The sequence below is a fragment of the Aedes albopictus genome, chromosome 3, assembly GCF_035046485.1.
Source record: "Aedes albopictus strain Foshan chromosome 3, AalbF5, whole genome shotgun sequence".
Classification (NCBI taxonomy): domain Eukaryota; kingdom Metazoa; phylum Arthropoda; class Insecta; order Diptera; family Culicidae; genus Aedes; species Aedes albopictus.
The window spans coordinates 289,881,147-289,906,856 of NC_085138.1; the positions used below are offsets into that span (position 1 = coordinate 289,881,147).

At 38.8% G+C, this 25,710-nt stretch overlaps 1 protein-coding gene across 1 annotated transcript in view; it reads right to left on the reverse strand.

Annotated features, from left to right (window-relative positions):
* Positions 1 to 13,243: 13,243 nt before the first annotated feature.
* Positions 13,244 to 25,710, reverse strand: part of LOC109406508 (protein embryonic gonad) — a 476,613-nt gene continuing 464,146 nt past the window's right edge. The window contains exon 3 of the mRNA XM_062861238.1: positions 13,244 to 15,279. Coding sequence (XP_062717222.1) covers positions 14,323 to 15,279 — 957 coding nt within the window. The 3' untranslated portion in view covers positions 13,244 to 14,322. The remainder of the gene's footprint in view (positions 15,280 to 25,710) is intronic.

Below are 25,710 nucleotides of genomic sequence, written 5' to 3' on the forward strand. Positions count from 1 at the left end.
GAGTCACTCTTGCCGTTCATCACAAACACATTCAAAAACATCTGTCACTTCGCGAAACCCACGTGCTTTTATTTTTGGCGGGAACACTTTTTCTTTTGTTTTGCCTTGCGACTGTCATGCGGCGGTATGCCTTGCAAGCGTACGACCGCCGCTGGACTCTAATAAAAGATAAGCGCGACAATATATGATCAAACTGGGTTTTTTTCTTGGCTTTCAACTCAATAGTAATGATGCTCGTCCGGCGTAATGATACTTTCGGCCTAATGATTGCAGCCTAACGTACTTCGGCCTGACATACTTCTGCCTAAAGATCCAGTAGCGTCTTTTTGGCTAGATTGATAACCTTTCATTTAATAAAATTTTCCTTCTTTCAAACATAGGCTGTTCTTTCAAGTTGAACTGCTCAATCAATCATCAGTGATTTGACTGATGCTATATTTTTTTTTTGTAATCGACTGTGCTAGTAGGTATCTATAGACGTTATAGTAGAAATCTTCATCAAAGATTCTCCCTTCTTTCATCATACACTGTTCTTTCAAAGTATTGCCGGTGGTCTAACTACTAGTATCTTCTGTAGGAATGTCAATTCCAAATGCTACTTCGGTCATGATTGATCCATTGATTTACAAAAGCAAACTGAAGAGTGCTTAGCTTCATATCAAACAATTCAAACAAATTGAATTAAATTGACTTTTGTTTTGAAGCCTGTTAATACACATTAAAATTGTGCTCATATACTTCTTTCGCCAGCAAGAATATTTTAAGACTTAAAGTTGAAGTCATCTGGATCATGTGTTTTACAATGACAATGAACGTTAGCAGATTACTACCACAACCACGATGACTCGTTTTGAAGATATGTGACCAACAGGGTTAAAGGGTTAAAGGACGTTTTCAGCGATTCAAAATTCAAAAATAAATAGAAAGAACAGCCTATAAATGAAAGAAGGGAAAATTATGATGAGCGTGTTCTTAATTGAGTGCCATGTCATTTTCAATCAGTACAACAGAAAAGAACGACCCATACTTTAAAAAAAAAAACAAGCAAACCTTATTGAAGCATCATGAAGAACATTATATCTCGAAGAATTCATGGTAAGAGGGAATGCACAATATCAATGAGATGTGAAAGTTTCCATGATCTTGATATCTTTTTAAAGACTACATATCGGCACACTTTGTACTCAGGCTAACTTTCCGATACTTCGTTTCAATGACTAGTTCAGACAATGGAATTAATCAAGAAAATGATTAGAAATCAGTACTAAAATTAGTATTATAAATATTTCGGGGAAACGGTACATTCGGTGAAACGGTACATTCGGGGAAACGGTACATTCGGGGAAACGGTTCGTTCGGGGAATCGTTTTTCGGGGAAATAACTTTCGGGGAAACTTCATTCGGGGAAATGTCGTACAATCTACAATGCATTTATTTCATTTTCAAATAAATCAACCCTGGCGTATCCAGTGTTGAAACTGAAAGTAAAACCATATGTCACCTGACTCATATTAAACCTCCGCAGCCCTGAAGCAAGAATTTGAATAATAGCAATCTAAATGGCTTACAAAGATCTCAGCACTGCAACCGGATGATAGCCCGCCCTCATACCTACTCATCCACTTCAGTTGAGATTGCCGTTTCTGATGGAGAGCGATCAGGTTATAAATATGAATACAATTTCGTATGTAATATCCGTGTACCTATGCCAACGCACAACAACAAGAGTGGTATAGTTGTGGCAGAACATGATCGTTATTCGATAGGAATAAACACAAACGTAAGTGGTACATACACACAGGTTCGCGCGTATGCAGTTTTCATCGTTTGGTCTAATGGATTAAACAGCAATTATTCTAGTCCGCGAGTGGTTTGGTGACTGCGCAAGACGATCCCCCTCTGGAAATATTAATAACATTATAAATGTGACATTTATAACATATTGTTATTTATTGCGGCCGTATAAATATTGAAAGGTTTCTGGTAGGTACTCTTTTCTAGTCGTGTATCCTCCTTTCGAGCAGATGGTTCACTGCAAACTGCTGCTCAGCCAGCCTTCCAAATGAATAAACATTATTACGATTGAGCCAGCCATAAATTTACCACTCCATCAGGTACCCTTTAATGGCTATATTTTGATAACTAACCGGAATAATATTTGGGCTGAAATTGGTAAGATTTGGAGCAGGTTGTCGTAATTTATGGCCGAAGATGCATGGGAAGAGTCCAATGCAAGATAAAGCGAGGAATCTGCTCGCCTGTTTTCCGGCAAACAGGTTTGCTACTAATCGAAATAGGACAAGTTTACTCGACAATACCAATAATGATCTTGTAAAATTGATTAAGGCTGTGATAGATATAGATATGCTTGTGAAATTCGCTTTGATACGATGATAGGATTAGCTATGATTGGGAAGTCGTACCCGAGTAGAGTTGAAGTCCAAAAAACTGATTGTGACTGTACGAATGGGTTCTATAGAAAATTTCAACGTGATCAACAACCGCTGCTACTTAGTGTTGCCGTGGATTCTATTAGATCAGGGTTGATTCCAAAAAGAGCTTTGGTGTTCGTGTGAGTAAAATTTACGGTTGAGCAACCTTCACAACTGGATGTGATTTCCCATGAAATTAAACATAGGCGCTGTAGCAATGATAAGGCGACGTCTTTTCGCTACAAGAGTTTATTACAATCTGAATCAGTCTACCGTCAAACTATTGCTAAGCCCTAAGTCATGGCCTACCATTACCTACTACATCTCGGGCATCCTGACATTATCGATGTCCTCATCGATATCACTACCGTCAGAATTGTGATCACTCATCCATTTCCTCATATTTTGAGGTGAACAAACCGAATAAAACGGAATATTTGCAATTTGGAATCCATCAATATCAGTCACAACATATCTCTCATTAGGCAAAACTTTTTGAATTTTATACGGTCCTTTATATTTTGGTGCTAATTTATGCTTTTCTTCAGTTTTCAGAACTATGAAATCACCTTCTCTATAAACTACACTCTTTTTTCTTTTCCGGTCAGCATTTTGTTTATTGTACTCCTGTGTTTTTAAATTTTGTCTTTGAGCATTCTCACGAGTGTCTGTAATATTGGGATGCTAACATAAGGCTGAATTTCAAAAGGCTGAATGCACAAAAGGCTGAACACGAAAGGCTGAAAGTAACATAAGGCTGAATATCAAAAGGCTGAATGCACAAAAGGCTGAAATTGGAAAAATGCAGGAAATGAGTTATAGTACTTCTTCTTCTTTTTTTTCTGGCGAAACATCCCAACTGAGACAAAGCCTGCTTTCAGCGTATATACGCATTTCGACAGATATTAATTGAGAGCCTTCTCTGCCAATGACCACTTTGAATTTGTATATCGTGTGACAGGCAGGAAGATACTTTATGCTCGCGGTTGTCAAGGAATTTTTCATTACAAAAAGTTTCTGGTCCGAGGGAGAATCGAATCCGTCACCCTCAGCATGAATAGCCGTTCACTAAACAGATCGGCTACATATATGAGTCCTAGTCATAGAACGAGCTAAGTCAAGAGGCTAATGATGCATACCAACTAACACAAAAAATGACTGATGGTATTTCAATTGGAGATTTTTCCTTCTTTGAGCATGGGCTATTCTTTTGAGTCATGCTGTTATGGAGATTGGTTGCCATTACAGCTGCCAACAACGTGATCAGAGATTTTTCCTTCTTTTAAATATATGCTATTCTTTTGAGAAATACTGTCATAGTTATGTCTCTCTCTCTCTTCTTGGCGTAATGTCCTCACTGGGACAAAGCCTGCTTCTCAGCTTAGTGTTCTATGAGCACTTCCACAGTTATTAACTGAGAGCTTCCTCTGCCAATGACCATTTTGCATGCGTATATCGTGTGGCAGGCACGAAGATACTCTATGCCCAAGGAAGTCAAGGAAATTTCCTTTACGAAAAGATCCTGGACCGACCGGGAATCGAACCCGTCACCCTCAGCATGGTCATGCTGAATACCCGTGCGTTTACCGCCTCGGCTATATGGGCCCCGTCATAGTTATGTAGGCGATCAATAATGCATTCCTTTGCGCGAAAAAACAGTCCTTACGCTTTCCGATTCCGAACATAGTAACGAAAGAATGTTCGTCCAATGAACCATAAACCAATGAGCGGTAGTGTGCGTCAAATGTCAAACTCAAGCAAAACCAATGCAAGTGTCAGGGTTGAGTGGTCGGCCAACTAGCAAATTTTCATAAAGATCATTATATGAGTGTACGATATGAATAATTAGAGTGTTATGTCTGTTTGTCTATGATGTTAGTGTTGCCTTTAGGCTCGCATGACTGCCTTTAGGCTCGTCGTTTGAAAACTAGTCGAATCATTATTTCAGCCTTATGTTATTTCAGCCTTTTGACATTTTCAGCCTTTTGTGATTCAGCCTTTCGTAATTCAGCCTTTTGTTATTTCAGCCTTTCGTGTTTCAGCCTTTTGTACGTAACCCGTAATATTAATTGGTTCAGACAGTATTTGTCTTTTTTGAACAAAATTCGCAATATTATGATTTTCACTATCCAAATTATTTTGTTGAACTCCAAACAATAGAACACTAGGAAAATTGCCAATTGACCTGTTATAAGTATTATTAAACACAAACTCAACTTTTGGTAATAGTTGATTCCATTTTTTAGACGATTCATTACATAGTTTTGCAAGCATCGGAGTGAGTGATTTATTTACTCGTTCTACTTGACCGTTTGCCTCGGGAGTATAAGCAGCTGTTTTGACATGTTCAATTTGATTGATGTTAATAAAATCATTAAATTTTTGCGATGTAAAGCATTTACCTCTATCCGTAATAATTCTATTAGGTTTGCTATAAAAATTCATGTAATTTGTCAAATTAACTATAGTTTCATCGGAGCTAACAGTTTTTGTAGGAAATAATTTTGTAAATTTTGTAAATGCATCTATTATCACCAAAACATATTTTACTCTATTCGAAGATGCTAACTGAATTGGTCCATAATAATCCAAATGAATAGTATGAAATGGTTTATTCCCTTTATCAATAATTTTGACAAATCCTTCTTTCTTTTCGGTAGGACTATAAAAAATACAAGTCAAACAATTGTTTATATAGCTTTTTACAATTTTCTTCATCCTGCTAAACCAAAATTGTTTCTTGATCTCGTGTATCGTTTTTTCTATTCCAATATGACCACTATTGTCATGATTCAATTTTATAACTTTGTCAATCATTAATTTGGGAACAACTAATAAACGCTTATTACCATCTTTTTTGAAAAGTACTCCATTCAAAAGTTCAAATTCTGGAAATGATGATCGTTCTAAAAGTTCCTTGATTTTTACTATTTTGCTGTCTTGCTCTTGTGCTACTATAATATTTTGCTCTATATCATGATCGTTCAGAACATGAATAGTATTATCTATGCAGCTTTCTTTAATACTGTTAGTTTGTTGTATCTTTTCATCAGATGACTGCTTTTTTGCCACTGAATCTTGACGACTCAAAGCATCCACATGTTGCATTTTTGAACCATCTCTATATTGTAAGTCGAAATTATAATTTTCTAAAAACATTGCCCATCTGCAAATTTTTGGATTTACATCTTTTTTTGACAAAGTTTGAACCAAAGCACTACAGTCAGTAAAAATTTTGAAATGAATTCCTGACAAATAAATGTGAAATCTTTTAATAGCGTATACTACAGCAAGTGTTTCAAGCTCAAAACTATGCAACTTCGACTCAAATTCATCTGTTTTTCTGCTAAAATAACTAACAGGATGGAAATTATTGTCATTTTGTTTTTGAAGTAACATGGCACCAAATCCAAAAGAACTTGCGTCACAATGCAATTGTGTTTCAGCATGAGGATCAAATGTAGCTAAAATCGGTAACGAAATCAATTTATTTTTCAACGTTTGAAATGCATTCAAAGCAGGAGCATCAAAAATAAATTTTGAATCTTTCTTTAAAAGGTTGTATAATGGTCGCGCAATAGTTGCGAAATTTTTCACAAATTTTCTAAAGTAACTTGTTAGACCTAAAAATCGCTGAACATCTTTACCATTTTTGGGAACAGGGAAATTTGAAATACTTTCAATGTGAATTTTATTGAGTTTTTTTCCAAATTTATTGATCGTGTATCCTAAATAGTCTATTTCATCAAATAAAAACTTGCATTTATTCACATTGATTTCCAATAAATTATCATTCAAAATTTGAAAAACTTGTCCTAAAGTTTCTAAGTGCTCTATGAAATTTTTGCTAGCAATTAAGATGTCATCTATATAAACAACAATTTTACCATCATCAATCAAATTTTTAAATATTTTGTTGATAAATCTTTGGAATACTGCAGGAGCATTGCATAATCCAAATGGAACACGAAGATATTCGTATTGGCCTTTTGGTGTTACAAAAGACGTATATTTTGTAGATTCTTTGGCTATTCTTATTTGATGAAACCCGGACTTTAAGTCTATTATTGAGAAAACAGTTTAACCTTTCAAAGAATCTATCAAATCATCTATAACAGGCAATGGGTAATTATCTCTTATAGTGTTTTTATTCAATTTCCTATAATCCACACACAGTCTAAAATCATCATCTTTTTTGGGAATCAATACTATAGGGCTTGCGTAAGGTGAGTTGCTTTCTTTGATTATTCCCTCATTTAAAAGATCTTTAATTTTTTCATCCACCTTATTTTTTTGAGAAAAAGATAATCTCCTAGGTTTAAAATGAAAATGTTGTTCATTCTTTAGAGTAATGGTCATTTCATAGTCTGTTACTGGCTTTAAAGGTTTTTTGTTGTAAAAATATTTAGTTTTAAAACATTCCAAAAATTTTGCCTTTTGATCATCAGTAACTTTTCCGATATTCGATAACAACGTTTCATACGTGTCTGAACTGATATTATATATACTATTTTTATTTACCTTGATTATAGATGGATTCTCAATCTGCAAATACCTTTTCTCGTTTTCTTGAATGTGAATACCGTTTTGAATTATCGTTCGAATTTCTGGACGCATGATCACATCTCTTCCGATTATGGCATCGAAGAGTCCCATGAACTTATCCGGAATAACATGAAATTCAACTCTGAAATTAATATTTTGAATGATTACTTCACTAATAAAAAGTCCTAAAATTTTAAGTCTATTTCCACTAATACTCCGATAACATTTACTATCATTTAATTTAGAAATTTTTGATTTTTCAACTAAACTACGGCGTATTAGTGAAATTGGACTACCTGTGTCAAATAATGCTTTATGGTTACAATTTTGATTAGATATTTTAAAATCTACCAGTCCGTTACGTCCTCTTTCTATCTCTATGTCATTTTCTGTTACAGAATTTATAGGTTTTGCAGCCAGAACTTCCTCGTGTTGGTTTCTCCTAAATCGGTTTGGCCTCTGCAGCTTCTCACGTGACTTCCAGCAAAACGCAGCAACATGTCCAAATTGGTTACAGGAAAAGCATTGGATAGACTTCCTCATCGGCTCTTGTGATCTTGATTCATTTCCAATCATCCGAAACGCTTGAAGTATGTCCGAAACAGTTTTGAAATTTGACAGTCTAGCTTGATTTTTCAGTACAGGGTCCATGATTCCTTCAACGATGTAATCAAGTAACTCCGATTCTGGCATCTTAAGGCTTCGCGCAAGAATGGTCTTGGCTTGACAATATTCAGCGAATGTTTCGAATTGTTCAGACCAGGTTTTCCTTTCCAGGCGTCTCCTTGCTTCAACTGTATTTATAGGACGGTCGAAAAACTCCTTCAAACTTCTTATTTGTTCACCGTAATCTCTCATCATGAAATCCGCTTGTGAATGCAACCAAGTTTTCGCTTTTCCTTCTAGATTTCTTATCATAACTAGCTTCATAACAAAATTGTTGACATTCAGGGCTTGTTTCGTATTTTCTAAAATTTCAATGAAATGGTTCACATCTTCTTCAGCACATCCAGAATACGTAGGCAACATCAAAGAAATGTCTTCTGGCTTCCAGTCACCAAAACTTCTGTTGACTCCCGAAATATCAGCTTGAGCGGACGAGTTTCCTGGATTGAAATCACGAACTCCTACGAAGTCTCCACCTCCAGCTCCAATGCGATTTGACACGGATCCGGAAACTTGTTGGTCAGCGGCAGCCACAGCATTCATTGCGCTTGATGCGGCGATACCTGCAGCAAATGATCCGCATTCTCGTAGAGAACGTATTCCTATCTCATCAGCGGAAACAGCTCCAGAACAAAAGCCAGTACGAGTTTGAGACATCTAGGTATCCTTTGCTTCAAAATCCGAGGCGAAAATTCGATGCGAAATGGTATATCCCACTTCTGAATTGTAGCAATGATAAGGCGACGTCTTTTCGCTACAAGAGTTTATTACAATCTGAATCAGTCTACCGTCAAACTATTGCTAAGCCCTAAGTCATGGCCTACCATTACCTACTACAGGCGCAAAGGCACAAACGGCCTTGAATTTCTAGAGCCCGCCCTTCTACGTCTCAGCAATTAACATTGATCGAAAAGTCGTCAGAATGTATCCACTCACTATGCTGTTCAACGTCGGCAACATCCTACATTTGCAAATAGTTGAACGGCTACTGCAATTTTTGTTTTCATTCATTTTCCTTGTACGATTCCACTGTTAGTTGAAAAATATTCAGAGAACGTCTCGGTCCCCTCATTTCTTATTCCCATTAAATTTGATTTTCCTTTTAATCCATTTTCGGCTTTATTGATGACGACATTGACGTGATTGATAAACCCGACATAAACCTATCATTGGTCTGTTATTACTTTGACCACCAAAACCAACATAGACCCGACAGTTATCCGATGTGGGTCCAACAGTGACAAGAAATAGCTTCTGATTTGAAGGAGCTCTGGTTGACTGGAACAATTTTAACATGACTAGAAGCAAGAATGTCTGAAAAGTTGTGTTAGGTAATGTATACAAGAATGAAATATTTTTTTTTTTTGAATCACTGTTTAAAGAGATTCAGGGGTCTCCAGTTAGCCTGGTGGTTAAGGCTTTGGACCGCCAATCCGGAGACGGCGGGTACGATTCCTGTTCCGTTCGGGAAAATGTTCTCGATTACCTGGGCATAGTGTATCATTGTACTTGCCACACAATGTACAAATTCATATCATTAATTAATCATTAATATCTGTGAAAGTGCTCTAAGAACACTAAGTAGAAGAGAGGCAAGCTTGATTCCAATGCGAACGCTAAGTTATAATGAAGACGAAGAAGAATGGTATTCAGCAAATTTTCAGAAGAGTTTCAAGCTGATTCAGGATTTCAGGTGATATCAGAGATAAATCTCCTTGATCGCCCCTGAATTCACCTAAAGCTCCCGGTAACACCCCTACAATATCCCTGAAACCCCTTGGGATCCCCTTGGAATGACCATGAAACATGAAACGCCCCTAAAACTCTCTTAAACATCCCTGGGATCCGTTGAAAGCCCCTGACGAACCTGAAAACGTTCCAGAAATTTCCTGAAACACACTGGAACGCTTTGAAAGCCCCAAGCACATTCATGGAAACCCCTGGAACATCAATGGGATCTCCTAACCCCTCGGAATACCCCTGGAACGCCTCTGAAACCCCTTGAAATCTCTTGGATCGCACCTGAAAGGCACTGTAACGTCCTTGGAACACCCTGAAACAGCCCTGAAACCCTCCCAACACTCTCTATCCCTTGAAATTCCATGAAACCCCATAGAACGTTTCTGAATCCGTATGGAACATCCCTGGCACGCCCCTGAAACCCATTGAAATGCAGGCCAATAGACAAAAAAAAAGCGGAAGGATGGGATCGTCTGGTATGTGAAACTTTGGTAGTGGGAAGAGTTAAACCCACCAAAATTACTTCCTTGGGCACGGGCATGGTTCACCTGAAAGTCAGAAGGAATTGTGTAAAGTAGTGGGTTACAGTACCTACCTGTCTAACAGATCGAGTAGTGCATCTTGAACTGGCATCTCCAATTCACCGAATCATGCATCATGTCAGTTCTGCGGTTTGTTGTACGCTGTGGTCATCCAACTGAAATCTATAGTGACAATGGCATGGGCTTGGGATCGTTTGGTACACTCCGTTAACCATCCTATAGCATCACGTAGGGAATAGCTCGCTAGAGTGGTTCATTGGCAGAGGAAGCTCTTAGTGAATAATTGTGGAAGTGATCATAGAATACTGAGCTGAGGAGCAGGCTTTACCTCAGTTGCGAAATTACGCCAAGAAGAAGAAGTAGAGGAATAAGAAGAAGCAGAAGTAGAAGAAGGAGGAGGAGGAGAAGAAAAAGAAAAAGAAGAAAGTGGAAGAGCTCGTCAAGTGCTAGTACGTATAGCCTTTAGAAGGCCTGCGGTGAAACTAACTCTACTAGACATATGTTTTTATTGCATAACTACTTTTCCCGGAAAACGTCCCTTATGACAGCGGTCTAGCACTGTACCACCTACGAATTTGTGTGACTCACTTAATTCTAATGCTAATGCTAACTAACTGTCTCGGCAAACGTCGTACTGCTTGCCAACTGTGATATTTGACTTAGAGCTCCATAAGGACTATACAGTGTCGGAAAAAACAATAAGACCACCATTTATTTTTCCATACAATATGACAAAGTTTGACAACGTGATGCTCGGTGTCTAGTGAACCGATTTGGCTGAAATTTTGACAGTCGCCGTGGAGTTACGTGAATTTTGATTTGTGTTTAATAGAATGAGTTCTGTTCACAACATCAAAAGCTACAGATATATGAAACGACAAAATAATAGGATCACTTTCAGATTGCTATTACCAAAGGATAGATGGAAGTATCTGATACTTGATGATTGATAAACAAGTATTAATATTAAGGATGCCATTTCAACTTAAGGACATTTCTATTGAATTGACCACAAAAAAACATCATAAAAATCTGGTGTTAGAATTTTGTCGTACTGTATATCTGTAACTTTGGAAGTAGTGAACAGAACTTAATCAATTCAATACAAATCAAAATCCGCGTAATTCCATGTCGGCTATAAAATTTCGCATTTTCAGGACTGGCGCTGCTAATTTTCATGAGCAATGAAGCATAAAGCATTAGTTTATGATGGATAATCACTGGATTTGCTATTATAACTACTGTCGAGTCTCTTACTAAAATTGCAAAACAAGTGTTCATTTTTATGTAAGCCTATGTAATAATGATCAACTTTGCCGAAGACACCAACTTTTTAAGTAATCGGGATTCAGTGATATGAGGTTTTGAAAATTTGCATGTTTACTAGCGCCGCCTAGTGGCAGATTTGCGAAACAAGTGTTCATTTTTATGTAAGTCTATGTCATACTGACCACTTTGCCGAACACACCAACTTTCTAAGTAATTGGGATTCTGAGATATGAGGTTTTGAAAATTTGCATGTTTACTAGCGCCGCCTAGTGACAGAATTGCGAAACAAGTGTTAATTTTTATGTAAGTGTATGTCATATTGATCAACTTTGCCGAAGACACCAACTTTCTAAGTATTCGGGATTCTGAGATATGAGGTTTTCAAAATTTACATGCTCACTAGCGCCGTCCAGTGTAGTAATTGCGAACTTCGCAACTCATCATCTTTAAGTTATTGGCGTACCCAACAACTTTCTCGAAGACACAATCCTTCCAAATTATAAGGGTCTTGAGCTGTCGCATATCGTAACGTTTGCTTGACAACCTGATTTGATTTACGTTGTGCAATTTGGCATCAAACTGATGATGGTGCCTCTAGCGGCCAAGTTGCCAACTAATCATATGAACCAAAATTCTAAATGGTATATCTTTTCAAGCCCTAAAAATTTGCCGAAAAAAGTATTGCGCTATCTCTTAATACACCCGAGATAATAGGCCACACCCCCAAAAAGCCGAAATCCCGTAAGCTCTTAGTCTTCTATTAAGCGCATTCCTATTGCGCCCCCCGAATAGTGATCTTATAAGAGTCTCGACTGTACACTACAATGCACTTCCCGCATCTCCACTAGTTCTTTTCAAATAAAAACTCATGAGTGTTTTTGTTTACGTTTTGCTACTTACTCACGAAGCAGGCGGGTGCGTATAAACTCACACACTGTTTACTCTCGGGATCGTGAGTAAGCTTCGTGTTGGCTTTTCACTCGCGAATTACTTCATGTTCATGATGAGAACAATTCCATCACTGTGTCTAACCAAGTAACACACAAGCCATATGGGACTTACTGCAGAGCAAGTTTTGGTTGTTTAGAAATTAATTTGATGTTATTCTAACGCAGTGCTACAATTACGTCAAACATACTTCTATACAACCAAAACAAGCGCTTCTTTATCTCTTATATAACATGTGTGTTGCTTGGGTAGGTATTCAAGTGGATTCAGGGGATTTAGAGGGCTATTTACTAGTTACGCTTGTAGATTCGATAACCTACACTAACGGGAGTTTTTTAAGACCCTAAACAAGTATTTAATTCTCTATCGTTTGATTCGTTGCATTCAAAAGCTGTAAAGGCGTGGGCATTCAGCATTAACATGCTGAGGGTGACGGGTTTTATTCCCAGTCAGTCCAGGAACTTTTCGTAATGGAAATTTCCTCTTCTTCCTTGGGCATAGAGTATCGTCGGGCATGCCACAAGATATTTGCATGAAAAATGGCCATTCACAGAGAAGAAGGCTTTATCAGAGTGGGCACGGTACGCCAAAAAGAAGAAGAATATGCATGAGGTTATGTAATCATTAAATTTGCCGCTAGTACATCAAACTAATAAAAGCTGTGCTTGTAGATCTAATGACATATTTTAAAACATGTTCTTTCATACCTTTTGACTCTCTCCCGTCACTATTTAAATAAATGAATTCAACTACGACGACGCCTTACAATTCCCTCCTCCACCTCTTTCCGGTAAACCATGCCCTAAGTCCCTAACTTTTATAACTACATGAAAAATTTATTTAGGTAATGCTACCTCAAAGTTCGTCTACCCTACTGTCACACCCTGATGTTAAACCATGTGGAGTGTGGAGCGGATCTGGTGTGACGGTTAAAGCACGTGACTGTCACGCCGAGGATCGAATCCCATTCCCGACAAACTCACAGAATGTGAGGCCTTCCTTAAGTAAAGCGTGAATCCTGAGATGAACTAACCCAGGGCTGGAAATCTCGATAATACAGATAAAAAAACAACGCTGAGAGAGATAATAAGAATTGGTATTTTCTTTCGAATAACATCTGCAGCAGCAGCTTAATTGACAACAAAACATGTATTTCTTAAAAAAAATCGATAAATAATTTCACTGACTGTAAAACTATAATTTCACTACAACAAATCAAGATTATATACAAATGATGTCGAACATGTTAAACAAAGGAAAGGAAAACAATGAAAGTACACATGTAAAATTTTCAGTTAACTAACTTAAGTGGTGTGTACCCAATACTACTGAGGGGATTTGAGCTACGAATCAATAAATAAAAATGTATTCTAATGTGGGAGAAAAAAGCACACTCTGATTTAATGCTACTATGGATCTGTACTGCTTAAAGACGAACAAATGCAACGTTTTCCTATTAAAAAACCATCGGAAATCGCCTTTTTTTTCTATGTACTTTTGTCGTAGTGGTGAAATCTTAATGTACAATCAGACTTTCTGAGTTTTTGTTTCCCACCGGATGGAGTTAATTTTCCTCTGTATTGTTGAGTATATGTATTTTGTACAATGTCATCTGGCACCATTAAAGATCGATCGAGAAAAATTTACGATCGTTGCTCGGTTGAGGTTACGGTACGCAATCGGTTTTAACTGTCATGATTGCTGCTACGAGTTTGATTGAATGTATATTGTAAATATAATTGATGGTCATGGAGTATTTCTAGATTGTTTTTAGATTAAAACTGGCAAATTGGTCCCCTTACTGGCTACAGTTCATGTTTAAGTCTGTCGCTTACTATGGCTAAAAGAGAATACACGCAAAATCACTGAGCATTTACAATTTATTTCCTTTGCTGAATTTGCAGAAATGCCTTGAATCAACTGGCCAGTACCTTATTGGTTGTGGTAGATCAATTTAAGTTTAGAATTATCATAGGAAAACATACATATCCTCTTTTTTATGCCCATTTATTCCAATTTCCAAATGCGAGGATCTTTCTTAATTGTTCTTGTGAATAATGTGGGCAATGTTTTGGCACTGCGACGTGTTCGGGTTTGTGTTCTTAACTTTAGAGCTTAAAACGATAATTATTTGTCAATCACATCTTACTTTAAGAACATTAATCAACAATCGATCACTATCACCCGGATAAGGTTTTTGATCGCGTGAAGGTTAGATCCAGCGGCACCGGGCGTGGAACTTCCACTGAAGATGGCAGGTCTTCCGAGTCGTTGACGTCCGCTATGAGCGGAGAGGTGGATCCTAACCGGAGTGGAGATCCAGACGAGCTCGACGACTTCGATTTCATGGAAAGATCAATGGGCTCGTGCTGCTCATGATCGTGCTTTCCTGTGGCGATCAGAGCGAGGGACACCGGTGGCATAACGAAAGGCATCGGAAAGTACGGAGTGGTCTCTGGTCGATACGGACCGTGAGGGAGATACGGAGAGATTCGATCCATCAGAGGTCGAAAGCTGTCCGTGGTGGTGTTGGTTGAGCACGAAGAAGTGGAGGAGGTCCGACTGACCTTCGGACTAATTTTGGTTAGGGTCACTTCCGGCAGCTCTACCTTTGGGGAGATCGTCGTTCGATTGCTGCTCCCATGGAAGGGATCCTTGAAGCTGGAACTTTCCTCCGGGTCGGCAGACGATGCCCCTGAATCGCTCGGCGAGCTTGGTCTTTTTAGTTCCTTTTTCACTGTGACGTTGTTGTTATTATTGTTATTGTTGCACAAGTTGCTGAGAAAGTTGGTGGGAAGAAATCCATTCGGGAGCAAACTGGGCGACGTGTTATTGCTGCTTCCATTGTTGCTGGTGCTGTTATTATTGCTGCTGCCGGTATCATTGTTATTACTGGTCAAGCTATTATTGTTGTTGTTATTTTTGTGGGCTTGCTGCTCCTGGAGTAGACAATGAATCTTGAACCAATTCGAACGCCGTCCATATCGGGAACCGCTTTTGGACATCCCGACGACCAGGCATTTACGCAGCCGACACGCCTTGCAGGCGGTGCGATTCTTCTTGTTGATGACACACTCGCCGTTGTTTTTGCATTCCGAAATCGATGACAAATTATTATACGTGCGACCGAAGAACGACTGCAAGGAGAAAAGAAAGAAAAAAGATGCAGTTAGTTTCACCAATTGATCTCAGCTCAGTGATGCAGTGTAAGCAAACAAAAAAAGAGAAACAGAGCATTGTCGCAAACAGACCAAATTTAATGCCTCTATTCAACTGCTGTGGTGTGGTTGGAGAAAAAAAATGTTAAAACTGCAAGTCAAACCACACCGAACGAAGGCAACCACCACACGGGTAAAGATGCTCCAAGGAGTGCCCAAGCCAATTTTGGGACAACCAAACCAGTTCCACAAGTCAATTACCGTCCTGGCTGCATATGGAATACAGCACCTTGCTGCCCAGCATCCCAATCTTAGAGTCTTGTTCGACGTCGCCGCATCATCATCGTCGTCGTCATCGTCATCGAGACTCGAAATTGAATGCTTTTGTTCTGGGGTGACTGAGTAGCGTGAAATTCCTGAAAACGTCTCAATAAACGAGGTCACCGTGGTCGCCGCGTCAAACAGTGACATTGACGGGTCGATCGCAACCGGGCGGCCGGACTGGACTGGTTCAATGAGTTTTTTTTTTCTCGCTGGGAGTGCATCACAAGTACATATTGGTGCAAGAATGCTGAATGATGAATTGGTTTGAACGCTACTTTGGGGCTGAAGCACAGTTTTTTGCTTATTCAGCGAAATTTGAAGCGAAACGATTTGTATTGAATAATAATGTTGGTTTATAACTTAGTCCTTAACTTATAATATCCTTGCAACCAGATGCCAAATGTAATTATATCAAACAAACTATGTTCGACTAAACGATAAAGGATAACTATGAATTTCTCCACGGATTCTTTAAAAATGTTATTCAGATATATTTCCTAGGAATTTCTTTAGGTACTCGCTAAGAAAAAGTTACTCTAAAATTAGTAAGATTCACACAAAACTGAGCTAAAATGGAACAGCTAAAAAAATGAGTAAATTGCATTTCCAGCGATAGCGCTGACCCAAGTGCAAAGATCCAACCAATTTAGGCCATATAATATTCTTCCCATCAGCAAGAATATTATACGACTTAAACTGATGAGATTTTCGCACTTGGGCCAGCGCTAGCGCTGGAAATGAAATTTACTCAATTTTGAGTTGTCCCACTTTAGCTCTAAAGTGAGTGAATTTTCTGACCGTGTATTTCTTTAGAAATTTCCCAGAAGAGTTTTAGGGATCTTTACAGAAGCAAATCTAGGCGATTCTCCAAGTCTTCCCGCAGGAATTCCTTCAGATATACGTTCACATATTGCTCCGAGAATACTGTCAAAAAACCATCATTGAGTTTTATTTGTGATTTTCTTTAGGAATTTTCTTCAAAGTCCTTAATATACTTTTAAAGGAATCTCACCAAGGACTTTCCAAAGAGTTTCTCCAGGTTTCTTCACGAAGTTCTGCGGAATTCCTTCAGGGATTTTTACAATAGCATCCTTGGGGTTCCAGTTATTCCTCTAGAGATTCGTTCAAGAATACTTCGAGATATTTATTCAGGGATTCTTTAGAAAAATCCTGGTGGTTAGGGAATTAGAGATTTCATTAGGAATATCAGCAACGGGTTTCTTCAAAATTCTTTCATGGAGTTTTTCAGCAATTTTTCTAAAGTTTTCGCTTAAAATCCTAAAGTAATTCCTTTTTCAGAAATTCCTACAAGGATGGTATTTAGAAATTGCTCTGCGGTTCCGTACGAAATATCTCCAAGGATTCTTTCAGGGTTTCCTGCAGGAATTGCTTCAGATGTTCCTCCAGGAATTTTCATCAGAAATTGCACAAACAATTATTGCAAGAATTTTTAAATAAACACCTGAAGGAACTTCCAACGAAATCCTAGGAGGATTGTCTTCAGGAATCCCGTAGAAAAAAAATCCAGGAGATACCTTTTCTTGAAATTTGTCTGGACAAGAAATCCTGAAGCAATTTCTCAAGATATGTATGCCTGGAGCACTTTTTGCAATGTCTGAGAGAAAACCTATAAAAATCATGAGAAACTTCTGGAGGAACTCCGAATGTGATCTCAAGGAGAAATTTCATGATCAGTTTTTGGAGGGATTCCTGGATAAATCAGAAAAAGAATCTGCCGAAATCCCCGAAGAAGTTACAGAAAAGGTACTGGGGGAGTTCTTTACGAAATACATCCACATATTCATGAGTTGCTTGGAGGACCTTGGAAGAAATTCTTGAAGCATACCGTCGGGGCTACTTTGGACACTTTAGAATATGGATTTTTGAATTTAAAATATGGTTCAAATCTGTTTGATGTCTTTGGGGCTATTATGAAGCAATAGTTTTCCCTTCATTTGGTTGCAAATATTTTTCGAACAGACCGTTTATTGCTTGTCAGGACGCGAAAAAACATCGACGAAACCCATAAAATAAACATAACGTATCAGAACATTTGGTCTGTAAGCATTGTTTCTACAGTTCATAAATTTCAAAGGGTTGATCAATTCATTCAAAATGTATCTACGTAGTATAAACAATCGAATATTTGTATCGTTATCAGGGTGCAAAATGTTCATTATCATTGAATGAAAACAGCACGAATTTGAATGATTCTGCACTGAATATTCAAAACAAACAAATTCATTTTCGCTCTCCCTCTTCACATAGTCAGTCAATTCGTAGTCATTGAATATGAAGCCGATCGAGAAACATCTTCATAATTACCTACGTTTATGGCTACGATTCATTCCAAAAACACTCCACAACAATCCAATTGGAAAAGATCTGTGTAAAGCACCGTTCAATGTAATCGAAACGTTAATATTTTGTCAGCAATTTAACACTTTGTAAGATGTTTACAAATATTCATTGACTTTCATTCAGTTGACAAACGAGTATCGAGCAGCTGAATATGAATATGCAGGCAAGTGAATGAAAATTGCCGCACGGTGAACTTCAACTCGTCTGCTCGAAAATTTTGCGCCCTGATCGTTATACATTATAAATGACCGTTTTACCTAAATTAAGGATTGATGGTCCCTTTTTTCAGGCTATCTATATAGCAAAATCACACTGCTCATAATACCAAAGGAAGCACAGAAACCATCTTAAAACGCATATTTTTTATCGAAATCATGACTGATATAGTATACTACACAGGGTGGCCACTCAATTTTAGTTTTCGAATGCCCGTCTTTTTTTCGGTTTTCCCGGTACGATTTTTCAAATTTTCCCGGTTTTTCAAAATTGACATTTTTAGAGTATGTAACACCCAATTCTCGTTTTACGTAAAAATTGGAACAATGTAAAAAATAAGAACGATTGCAGTTGAAAATAAACAAACTGTTTTAGCACTGTCTTGCAACAACGTTCTTAATGGTGATAAGAATAAATATTTTTTAAGCTCTTCTTACTTCTAACTTAAAGCTTGTTTTTCTCACTGCAATGAAGAAGTACTCTACCTTCTCCGTCTTTTAAGAATGATCACCACCAATGATTATAAATATTCTCGGTCAATGTTAGGTCACGACACAAAAGCTCAGATTATTGGACGCAGCTTAGTTTCCTAATTTCTCCCTAATGCGGGGATAAAAAAAGAAAGTTTAGCTGAAACCCATTGAAACTCTGAACAAATATGTTTTACTTAATTGCAGAAATTAATTCTTATAACAAATTTTACACCAATCATTTTACATCAGATGTGTAGTAATTCGAGTAATATGCAATCAAACGAATCGATTTAAGGATCTTACAGTGTGACAGTAAGAATAAAGTACTGTCCACGTACACACCGTAGCTCCTAATACTAATATTTTTTCTGTTGGAAGTGTATCAAAGAAAAGTTTTTGGGAATACGGTCCTGTTGAAGATTAGTTGAATGTTGTGGTGGCATCATAAAGTGCACGTTGCAAGTGTAGAATTAGCATTAGTTAAAAGACACAAAAAAGTGCACGTTGAACAGAAAAACCTGGCTAGTACTTCCGCTGCTTCTGAATACTTAAATTTTACTTGAACAGCTTTCTGGATGTTTAAGTCTTTAAACGTTTAAATATTGTTTCTAATCACAGAAGTCTGAAAACAATTTTGGACTAAAGACGTAGTCACGTTACTTGCTTCCTGAAATATATGAAGAAATATGTTTTTATTTTTTACGACTTTGAACAGCCAGAAAAAGCGTACCCAAAAAAACCTGAGCAACATTTTCTGCAAATTGGCTTACTTTGAAATAGTTGAAAATTAATATTTAATAGTGACTTAGTTTTTTAAATAATGGTTTCACTATTTAAACAAGTAGTTAATAGTTAACCCAAAACTAATGAGACTACAATAATATTCTGAAAACTATTACACCTAATTCCGTTTGTATCAAGTTTGTCGAAAATGTTAAATATTCTGATCAACAGAAATAATTCTTTCTCTTCAAATTCACTTTTAATATTTAACCTTCTACTTCTCATGGTTGCTCTAGAGCATCATCGATGTTCGACGAACTCGAAACAAACGGAATTAATTAAATATGATGCAATAGTTTTTCCAATACAATTGTAATCTCATTAGGTAAACCCAACTACCAACACACGTTTTAAATGTAAAACTTTTGATAAACAATCAACTGTCAAACTTTATGGTTGATTTCAAAAACTTTGGCCAATTCAGAATAAGTTTTGTTCGAGCACTTTTTGCGGAAACACTTTCTTGACATAGAAATAGTCCTTCAAAATCGTGGGATGGAAAGTGTAAATCCTTTATGAAATTGATTATGTTTGAAATGATGCTGAAGTTCTAAATTTATTAACAAATTCGATAATGAATTAGTAAAATTTTGAGAAAAGCAAGGTTGTACAGGATCTTAACCGATCATTGCTCATATAGATTGTCGATGAGTTGAATGAAATTCAAATATGTTCACCAAATTTCTCGCAACAATAATTTTCCCGGTAATCATCTCAAATTCCCGGCTTTTTTCCGCTTTTTTCCCGGTCGTTCTGAATTCCCGTCTTTTTCCCGGTTTTCCCGATTTCCTGGTTCGGTGGCCACCCTGACTACAGTATTGGTACAAAGTAGTTTTCTAAATAACCCCGGAATTTAAAATGCAGTTTTGTTATAGATAAAAATGTCCAAAGTAGCCCCCACCCGGTTCTATATGAGATGTTTCCGATTGGTGTATGAACAACTTTTTTGTTTATTGATGAATTTAGTTCAAATTTTGCATATATCCTACATATAGTCTCACGATTGTTGTGTGTAAAAATTGTGGAAATCCATTCACTACTCTGGGAGTTATAATGTCATAAAGTTGAAAAACCATGAAAAAGTGTATAAAGAAGCCCCGCACGACGGTACCCTTAATTTCTGAAATTCTAAGGAATTTCCTATTGGTTTCACCTATTGGGTAAATCTTTGGAAGAACTCCTGGAAAAAAAAATCTGAATAGAGAGAATTGAGAAGTTTTTAGAAGAGTTGCAAAACAAATCGCAAAGAAAAATTCCTGGAGAAAATTTAAATGTAATTTCTGGAGGAACTCCTTCAGAAAATTCTAAGAATGTAAATTGAAAAAAAAAACATTCTTAAATAGTTCTCTAAGAAATCATTAAAATAATTATTGCTGAACTCTTGTCCAAAAGAAATTCTATAACCCAAAATCTTTCAAAGGCATATATGCTTGCTTTAGATACAAACAATGGTTCGCTGTGTTATCGTTGTTTGTCCTATGGTTAACCTTGTTTTTTTTCAACACTTGCAGCAGAGCTTGCTTCTTGTACGTTGTTTTATCGGCGAAGGTGATAATGTTGAAACGGTGTTAGTAGGTGATGCAGTGGTTAATAGTGTTGCACAGGTTTTACTTCTGGGTGTTGTTCTGGGAAGTCTACGAGCTGCATGTTCCTGGGGGTTTCAGGGTAATGCTTGGGAGAGGGAGTTAGTGCTGGGGGCTTCGTGAAAATTTAAAAGGGCTCGAGGAGGTATTATACAGAGTTGTTTGTAGTACATTCTGGTGGGTTATAGGTGATGCGCGAAGTTAGGCATAAATACGATAGCCATAATGGACAATAATAATTTGTAATTTTTTCATACGTCCATGATGTCTAACGTACTTATGTCAAACGCCCTTATGCCCGTTGCGGGATGCGTTTAGCTTCTGATAAAACTTCCGTGTTTCTTGGAAACGGCACAGTAGTTCCATTTCTTCACACTCCGCTACTTCCAGGCGGCGCCTTTTCTCCCGAAAGAGAAGGGTCTACTGTTTCCGCTTCTGTTTGTAACGTCCCACGTTCTGTCGTCGCCCTCGCTGCGTTCTTCTCCTCCAAAACCGTTCTGCACTCTTCGTCGAACCATTCGTTCCGTCGATTCCGTTCCACGTACCCGATGGTGCTCTCTGCTGCGTCGTTAATGGCTGCTTTCACTGTACTCCAGAAGTCCTCTAGAGGGGCCTCTGCAGTCGCTCTAGGTTGTACCGTGGTGGTCGCCGGTACCGTACATTGTTGATGACGGAGAGTTTTGGACGCAGTTTGACCATCACCAGATAGTCGGAGTTGATGACGTCGATAATGTCGGAGAAGTGCCTTCCGTCAATCAGAACGTGGTCGATTTTAGATCCCGTCTGCTGTGGTGATCTCCAGGTGTAGCGATAAGGGAGGCTGTGTTGGAAAAAGGTGCTACGTATGGCCATATTTTTGGAGGCGGTGAAATCAATGAGTCGTAGGCCGTTTTCGTTCGTCTGCTGGTGGGCGCTGAACTTACCAATCGTCGGTCTGAATTCCTCCTCCTGGCCTACCTGAGCGTTCAAATCTCCTATGATGATCTTGACGTCGTAGCTTGGGCAGCGATCGAACTCGCGTTCGAGCTGCGCGTAAAATGCGTCCTTGTCATCATCAGTACTTCCGGAGTGTGCACGTTTATTATGCTGAAGTTGAAGAATCGGCCCTTGATCCTCAACCTGCACATTCTTTCGTCGATCGGCCACCAACCGATCACGCGCCTCTGCATATCACCCATCACTATGAAAGCTGTTCCCAGCTCGCGTGTGTTGCCGCAGTTCTGGTAGATGGTATGATTAGGTACCTCTAAACGTTCGCACCATAGATCCAACACACCTCCTGCAGCGCTACGATGCTGAACCCGCGGTCCTTCAGTAGATCGGCGAGTATGCGGGTGCTTCCAATGAAGTTGAGAGATCAGCAGTTCCACGTACCGAGTTTCCAATCGCAAGTCCTTTTTGTTCGCTGGGGTCGTTGCCGTTGGTCTCGTTGGTTCGTATTATTCTGTTGCTGATTTTCCAACCCCCTACTTTCCGGAGGACCATAGTGCACAGTTGAGCTTAGAGTCCTTCTCTGGCACTCGGACGTGGATCAGCCGCCCCTAACATGGGGATCAGACGCTGTTGTGAGCCGCTCCTCCTGGAGAACAGCCGCTCAGGTTTGCCGAAGTAAACCACCCCCCCCCCCCCCTTCCCTGTCAGCCTACGACCAAAGTTCCCACCGGGGTTGGTTACCCGATCTTCCCTAAGGTTGCTCATAGTTTCTGGCCGGTACCGCGTGGAGGTAGGGATAGGAGTTGCTGGGCAGAGGCTAGTGGATCACAATTGGATCTGAATTGCGCAGCATACCAAGCCTTTACCGTGCCTGTAACTTGTAGGAACTTTGAAAAGGGTTTCAGGCCATTCGGCCGAAGGTCATTAGGCCGAAGGGGCATTTGGCCGAATAGTCATCAGGCCGAATGGTCATTGGGTCTTCTTCTTGCCGTTACGTCCCCACTGAGACAAAGCCTGCTTCTCAGCTCCACAGTTATTAACTGAGAGCTTCCTCTGTAAATGACCATTTTGCATGTGTGTATCGTGTGACAGGCACGAAGATACTTTATTAATGCTGAATCTACTGATACCCTACCCATAATTTTTTTTCTTCTTTTAAATATAGGCTGTTCTTTCTAGTATCATTGCTAAAATAGTTTTTGGCGCTGAAACTGCTGATATTCAATTTATAAATTTTTCCTTCTTTAAAACATAGGCTATTCTTTCTAGTTTCATTGTTAAACTAGTTTTTAGCAAAAATTGTTGGAAAAGGTAAAAACAACGGCTAACTTTCAATTCGTCCTGATGACCATTCGGCCTAATTTCCCAGCATCTTTGAAAAGAACCTCAGACATATCCATAATCTGACAAGAAAATAAACGGTTCTACCGTTGGATGAACCTATGAATCAAATCGCAAACAGTTTTCAAAATCAAATTCGCGAATAATAATTACTGAATTGCGCCAAGGTATTTCCATCAAACATGTTGAATTTCTACAAGACATCTACCATGCTTCACTGCATGCATAAGTCGTTAAGATTGCCTCTTAGAATCTCGCCAAAACATTGTCTTCATTTAGCAAAGAACTTTCTTATGTATGTTATGTATGTCCGGCAGAAGATAAATTATGATATGTAGCTAAAACATGTCATAATTAATCTTATACCGGATATCAAGCCCGTGCGCAAGGGAAGAGTTTCGGGTGTAAAACCCCTCCCTTTATCCCAGTTTCATATACTAGGCGCCCCTCCGCTTTTTACCGAAAATGCCAAAAACCCCTACCTTTCCGCCTTGTCTGTGCACGGCCCTGCCGGATATACATAATATAAGTTAGAATGTTCTTCGCTAAATGAAGATAATATTTTGGCGAGATTCTAAGAGGCAATCTTAACGACTTATGCTTGCAGTGATGATTGGTAGATTTCTTATAGATCATATTTAATAGAAACATTGTTATTTTGCTTCGTTTTTCTACAAACATACTTTACCAAATTCCAACATGTCAACACGGGTCCTGTATGGCAAACAAAACAGAAGCACATTCCTTCTTTGCCGAAATTCCTTCATCGTAGGGGCTCTGTGGGAAACATTTGTACAACTAGCCTCGGTATCTATGGCACACCCTGAGGGTACAACGATTCGCGTTTTTTTCCACACGCACAAGATATCGCAGCGAATGAAATGTGTTTTCGGACCGCTCTTTGAAATGTTTGCTTTGGTGTCCACTCCCTGTGGTCATGTGGCATTCCCAGACATCATACACTGACTGGCAGCGATGTCTTCATTATTAGGTATGTTAGGATTGGTTTTATTTGCTGTGTCATTCGGTTGTTCCGTTTCACATGAATTGCAAATTGTAGACATATATTACAGTATGTAACTTCCGATTGTAAGGTTATAAATCCACTTTGTTCCACTGAGCAGGTTGTGTTTTACATTCTTAATGACGTTTGTTTTAGAATGCAGAGCTGCACTTATTTGAATAGATTGTCATAAAACAGTAACCACAGCTGACTTGTAGTGATCATCGAGTCCGCTGTGCAAAATCTCTGTTCTCAATAGATCGTACCGTAGAGTCATAAAGTATGTACAGTAGGCAAGGTCGTTCTACAAATAAACCGATTAAAATTATGATGACGCCGGCAAACGGTTGCTCTCAAGCTAGAACGAACAGTACGACCGCTCTTCCTAACTGATTCCCTCACAAAACCGGCGCGCCGGCTCCTGCTGTGGTTCCGCTCGCTCGCGAGCCGGGGTCTTTGTGACCTCGTTGAAATATTGTAGCAAGACCAGTAGTAGTCAGTTAGTTGGTAGTTGCCGCGCGCGGTACCATTGAAGCCCCGGACCGGTGAAAATGGAACAAAACAACCGCAAGCCGTCCGTCGTGGCACAGGTGGTGGTCCTACCACACGGTAGCTAGCGACTCGGCAGCACCCCTAGGGCCGGGCACGGCCGTTGTGCTGATGAAGTGGTCAACAATCGGACCGGAGCACGTGTTGCTGACCTGCTGTGGGGCTGTGTGGCTGGAATTGACCGACGCGACGCGACGCTTTGTGGGCAGTTGGTAGGGCCATCGTGTTGGGTCCGCAGAAATAGATGAGCTGGGTGAATTGGCGAATCTTTGATGATGGGTGATGGCAATCTGCTGTGGATAGATTTATCATTTATACGCTGCAGTACTGATGGACGTTGAAACCGGTGAAGGAATTCAATAAAGATATTTCTTCAGTTCAATTTATCGAGATAAAATAGTCCAGATAATATTGACGCCCAATGAATAGGTCTTGTCATAGTTGGATTCTTTGATTGAAAATGACCCGGAATCATCGTTGGTGGTAAACTTGCGGAATTTAAATAGGACTGTGATTATTTACATCTTCTTCATCCAAAGTGAGTTTAAATAGCGATAATAAATTATTAATATTCGTTATTATTCTTTTTATTAGGGAAATTTTAAGCCCCATGCTGGTTAATGTTTAAACGATGATAACATAAATCGATTTGATACGAACGGAATACACTATGCCCCCCCCCCCTGAAATAACAAGATGGATCTTACAATTCATAGGTATTTCACTTGTTGTGTAACTTCTTTTCATAACGCCACAGTTTATTGCTATTGAATGCCTACCAACAACTGACATCATAAAAACTGGCCGATTTCAAACAACATCGACAAGTTCCTCAGCTCTCCTC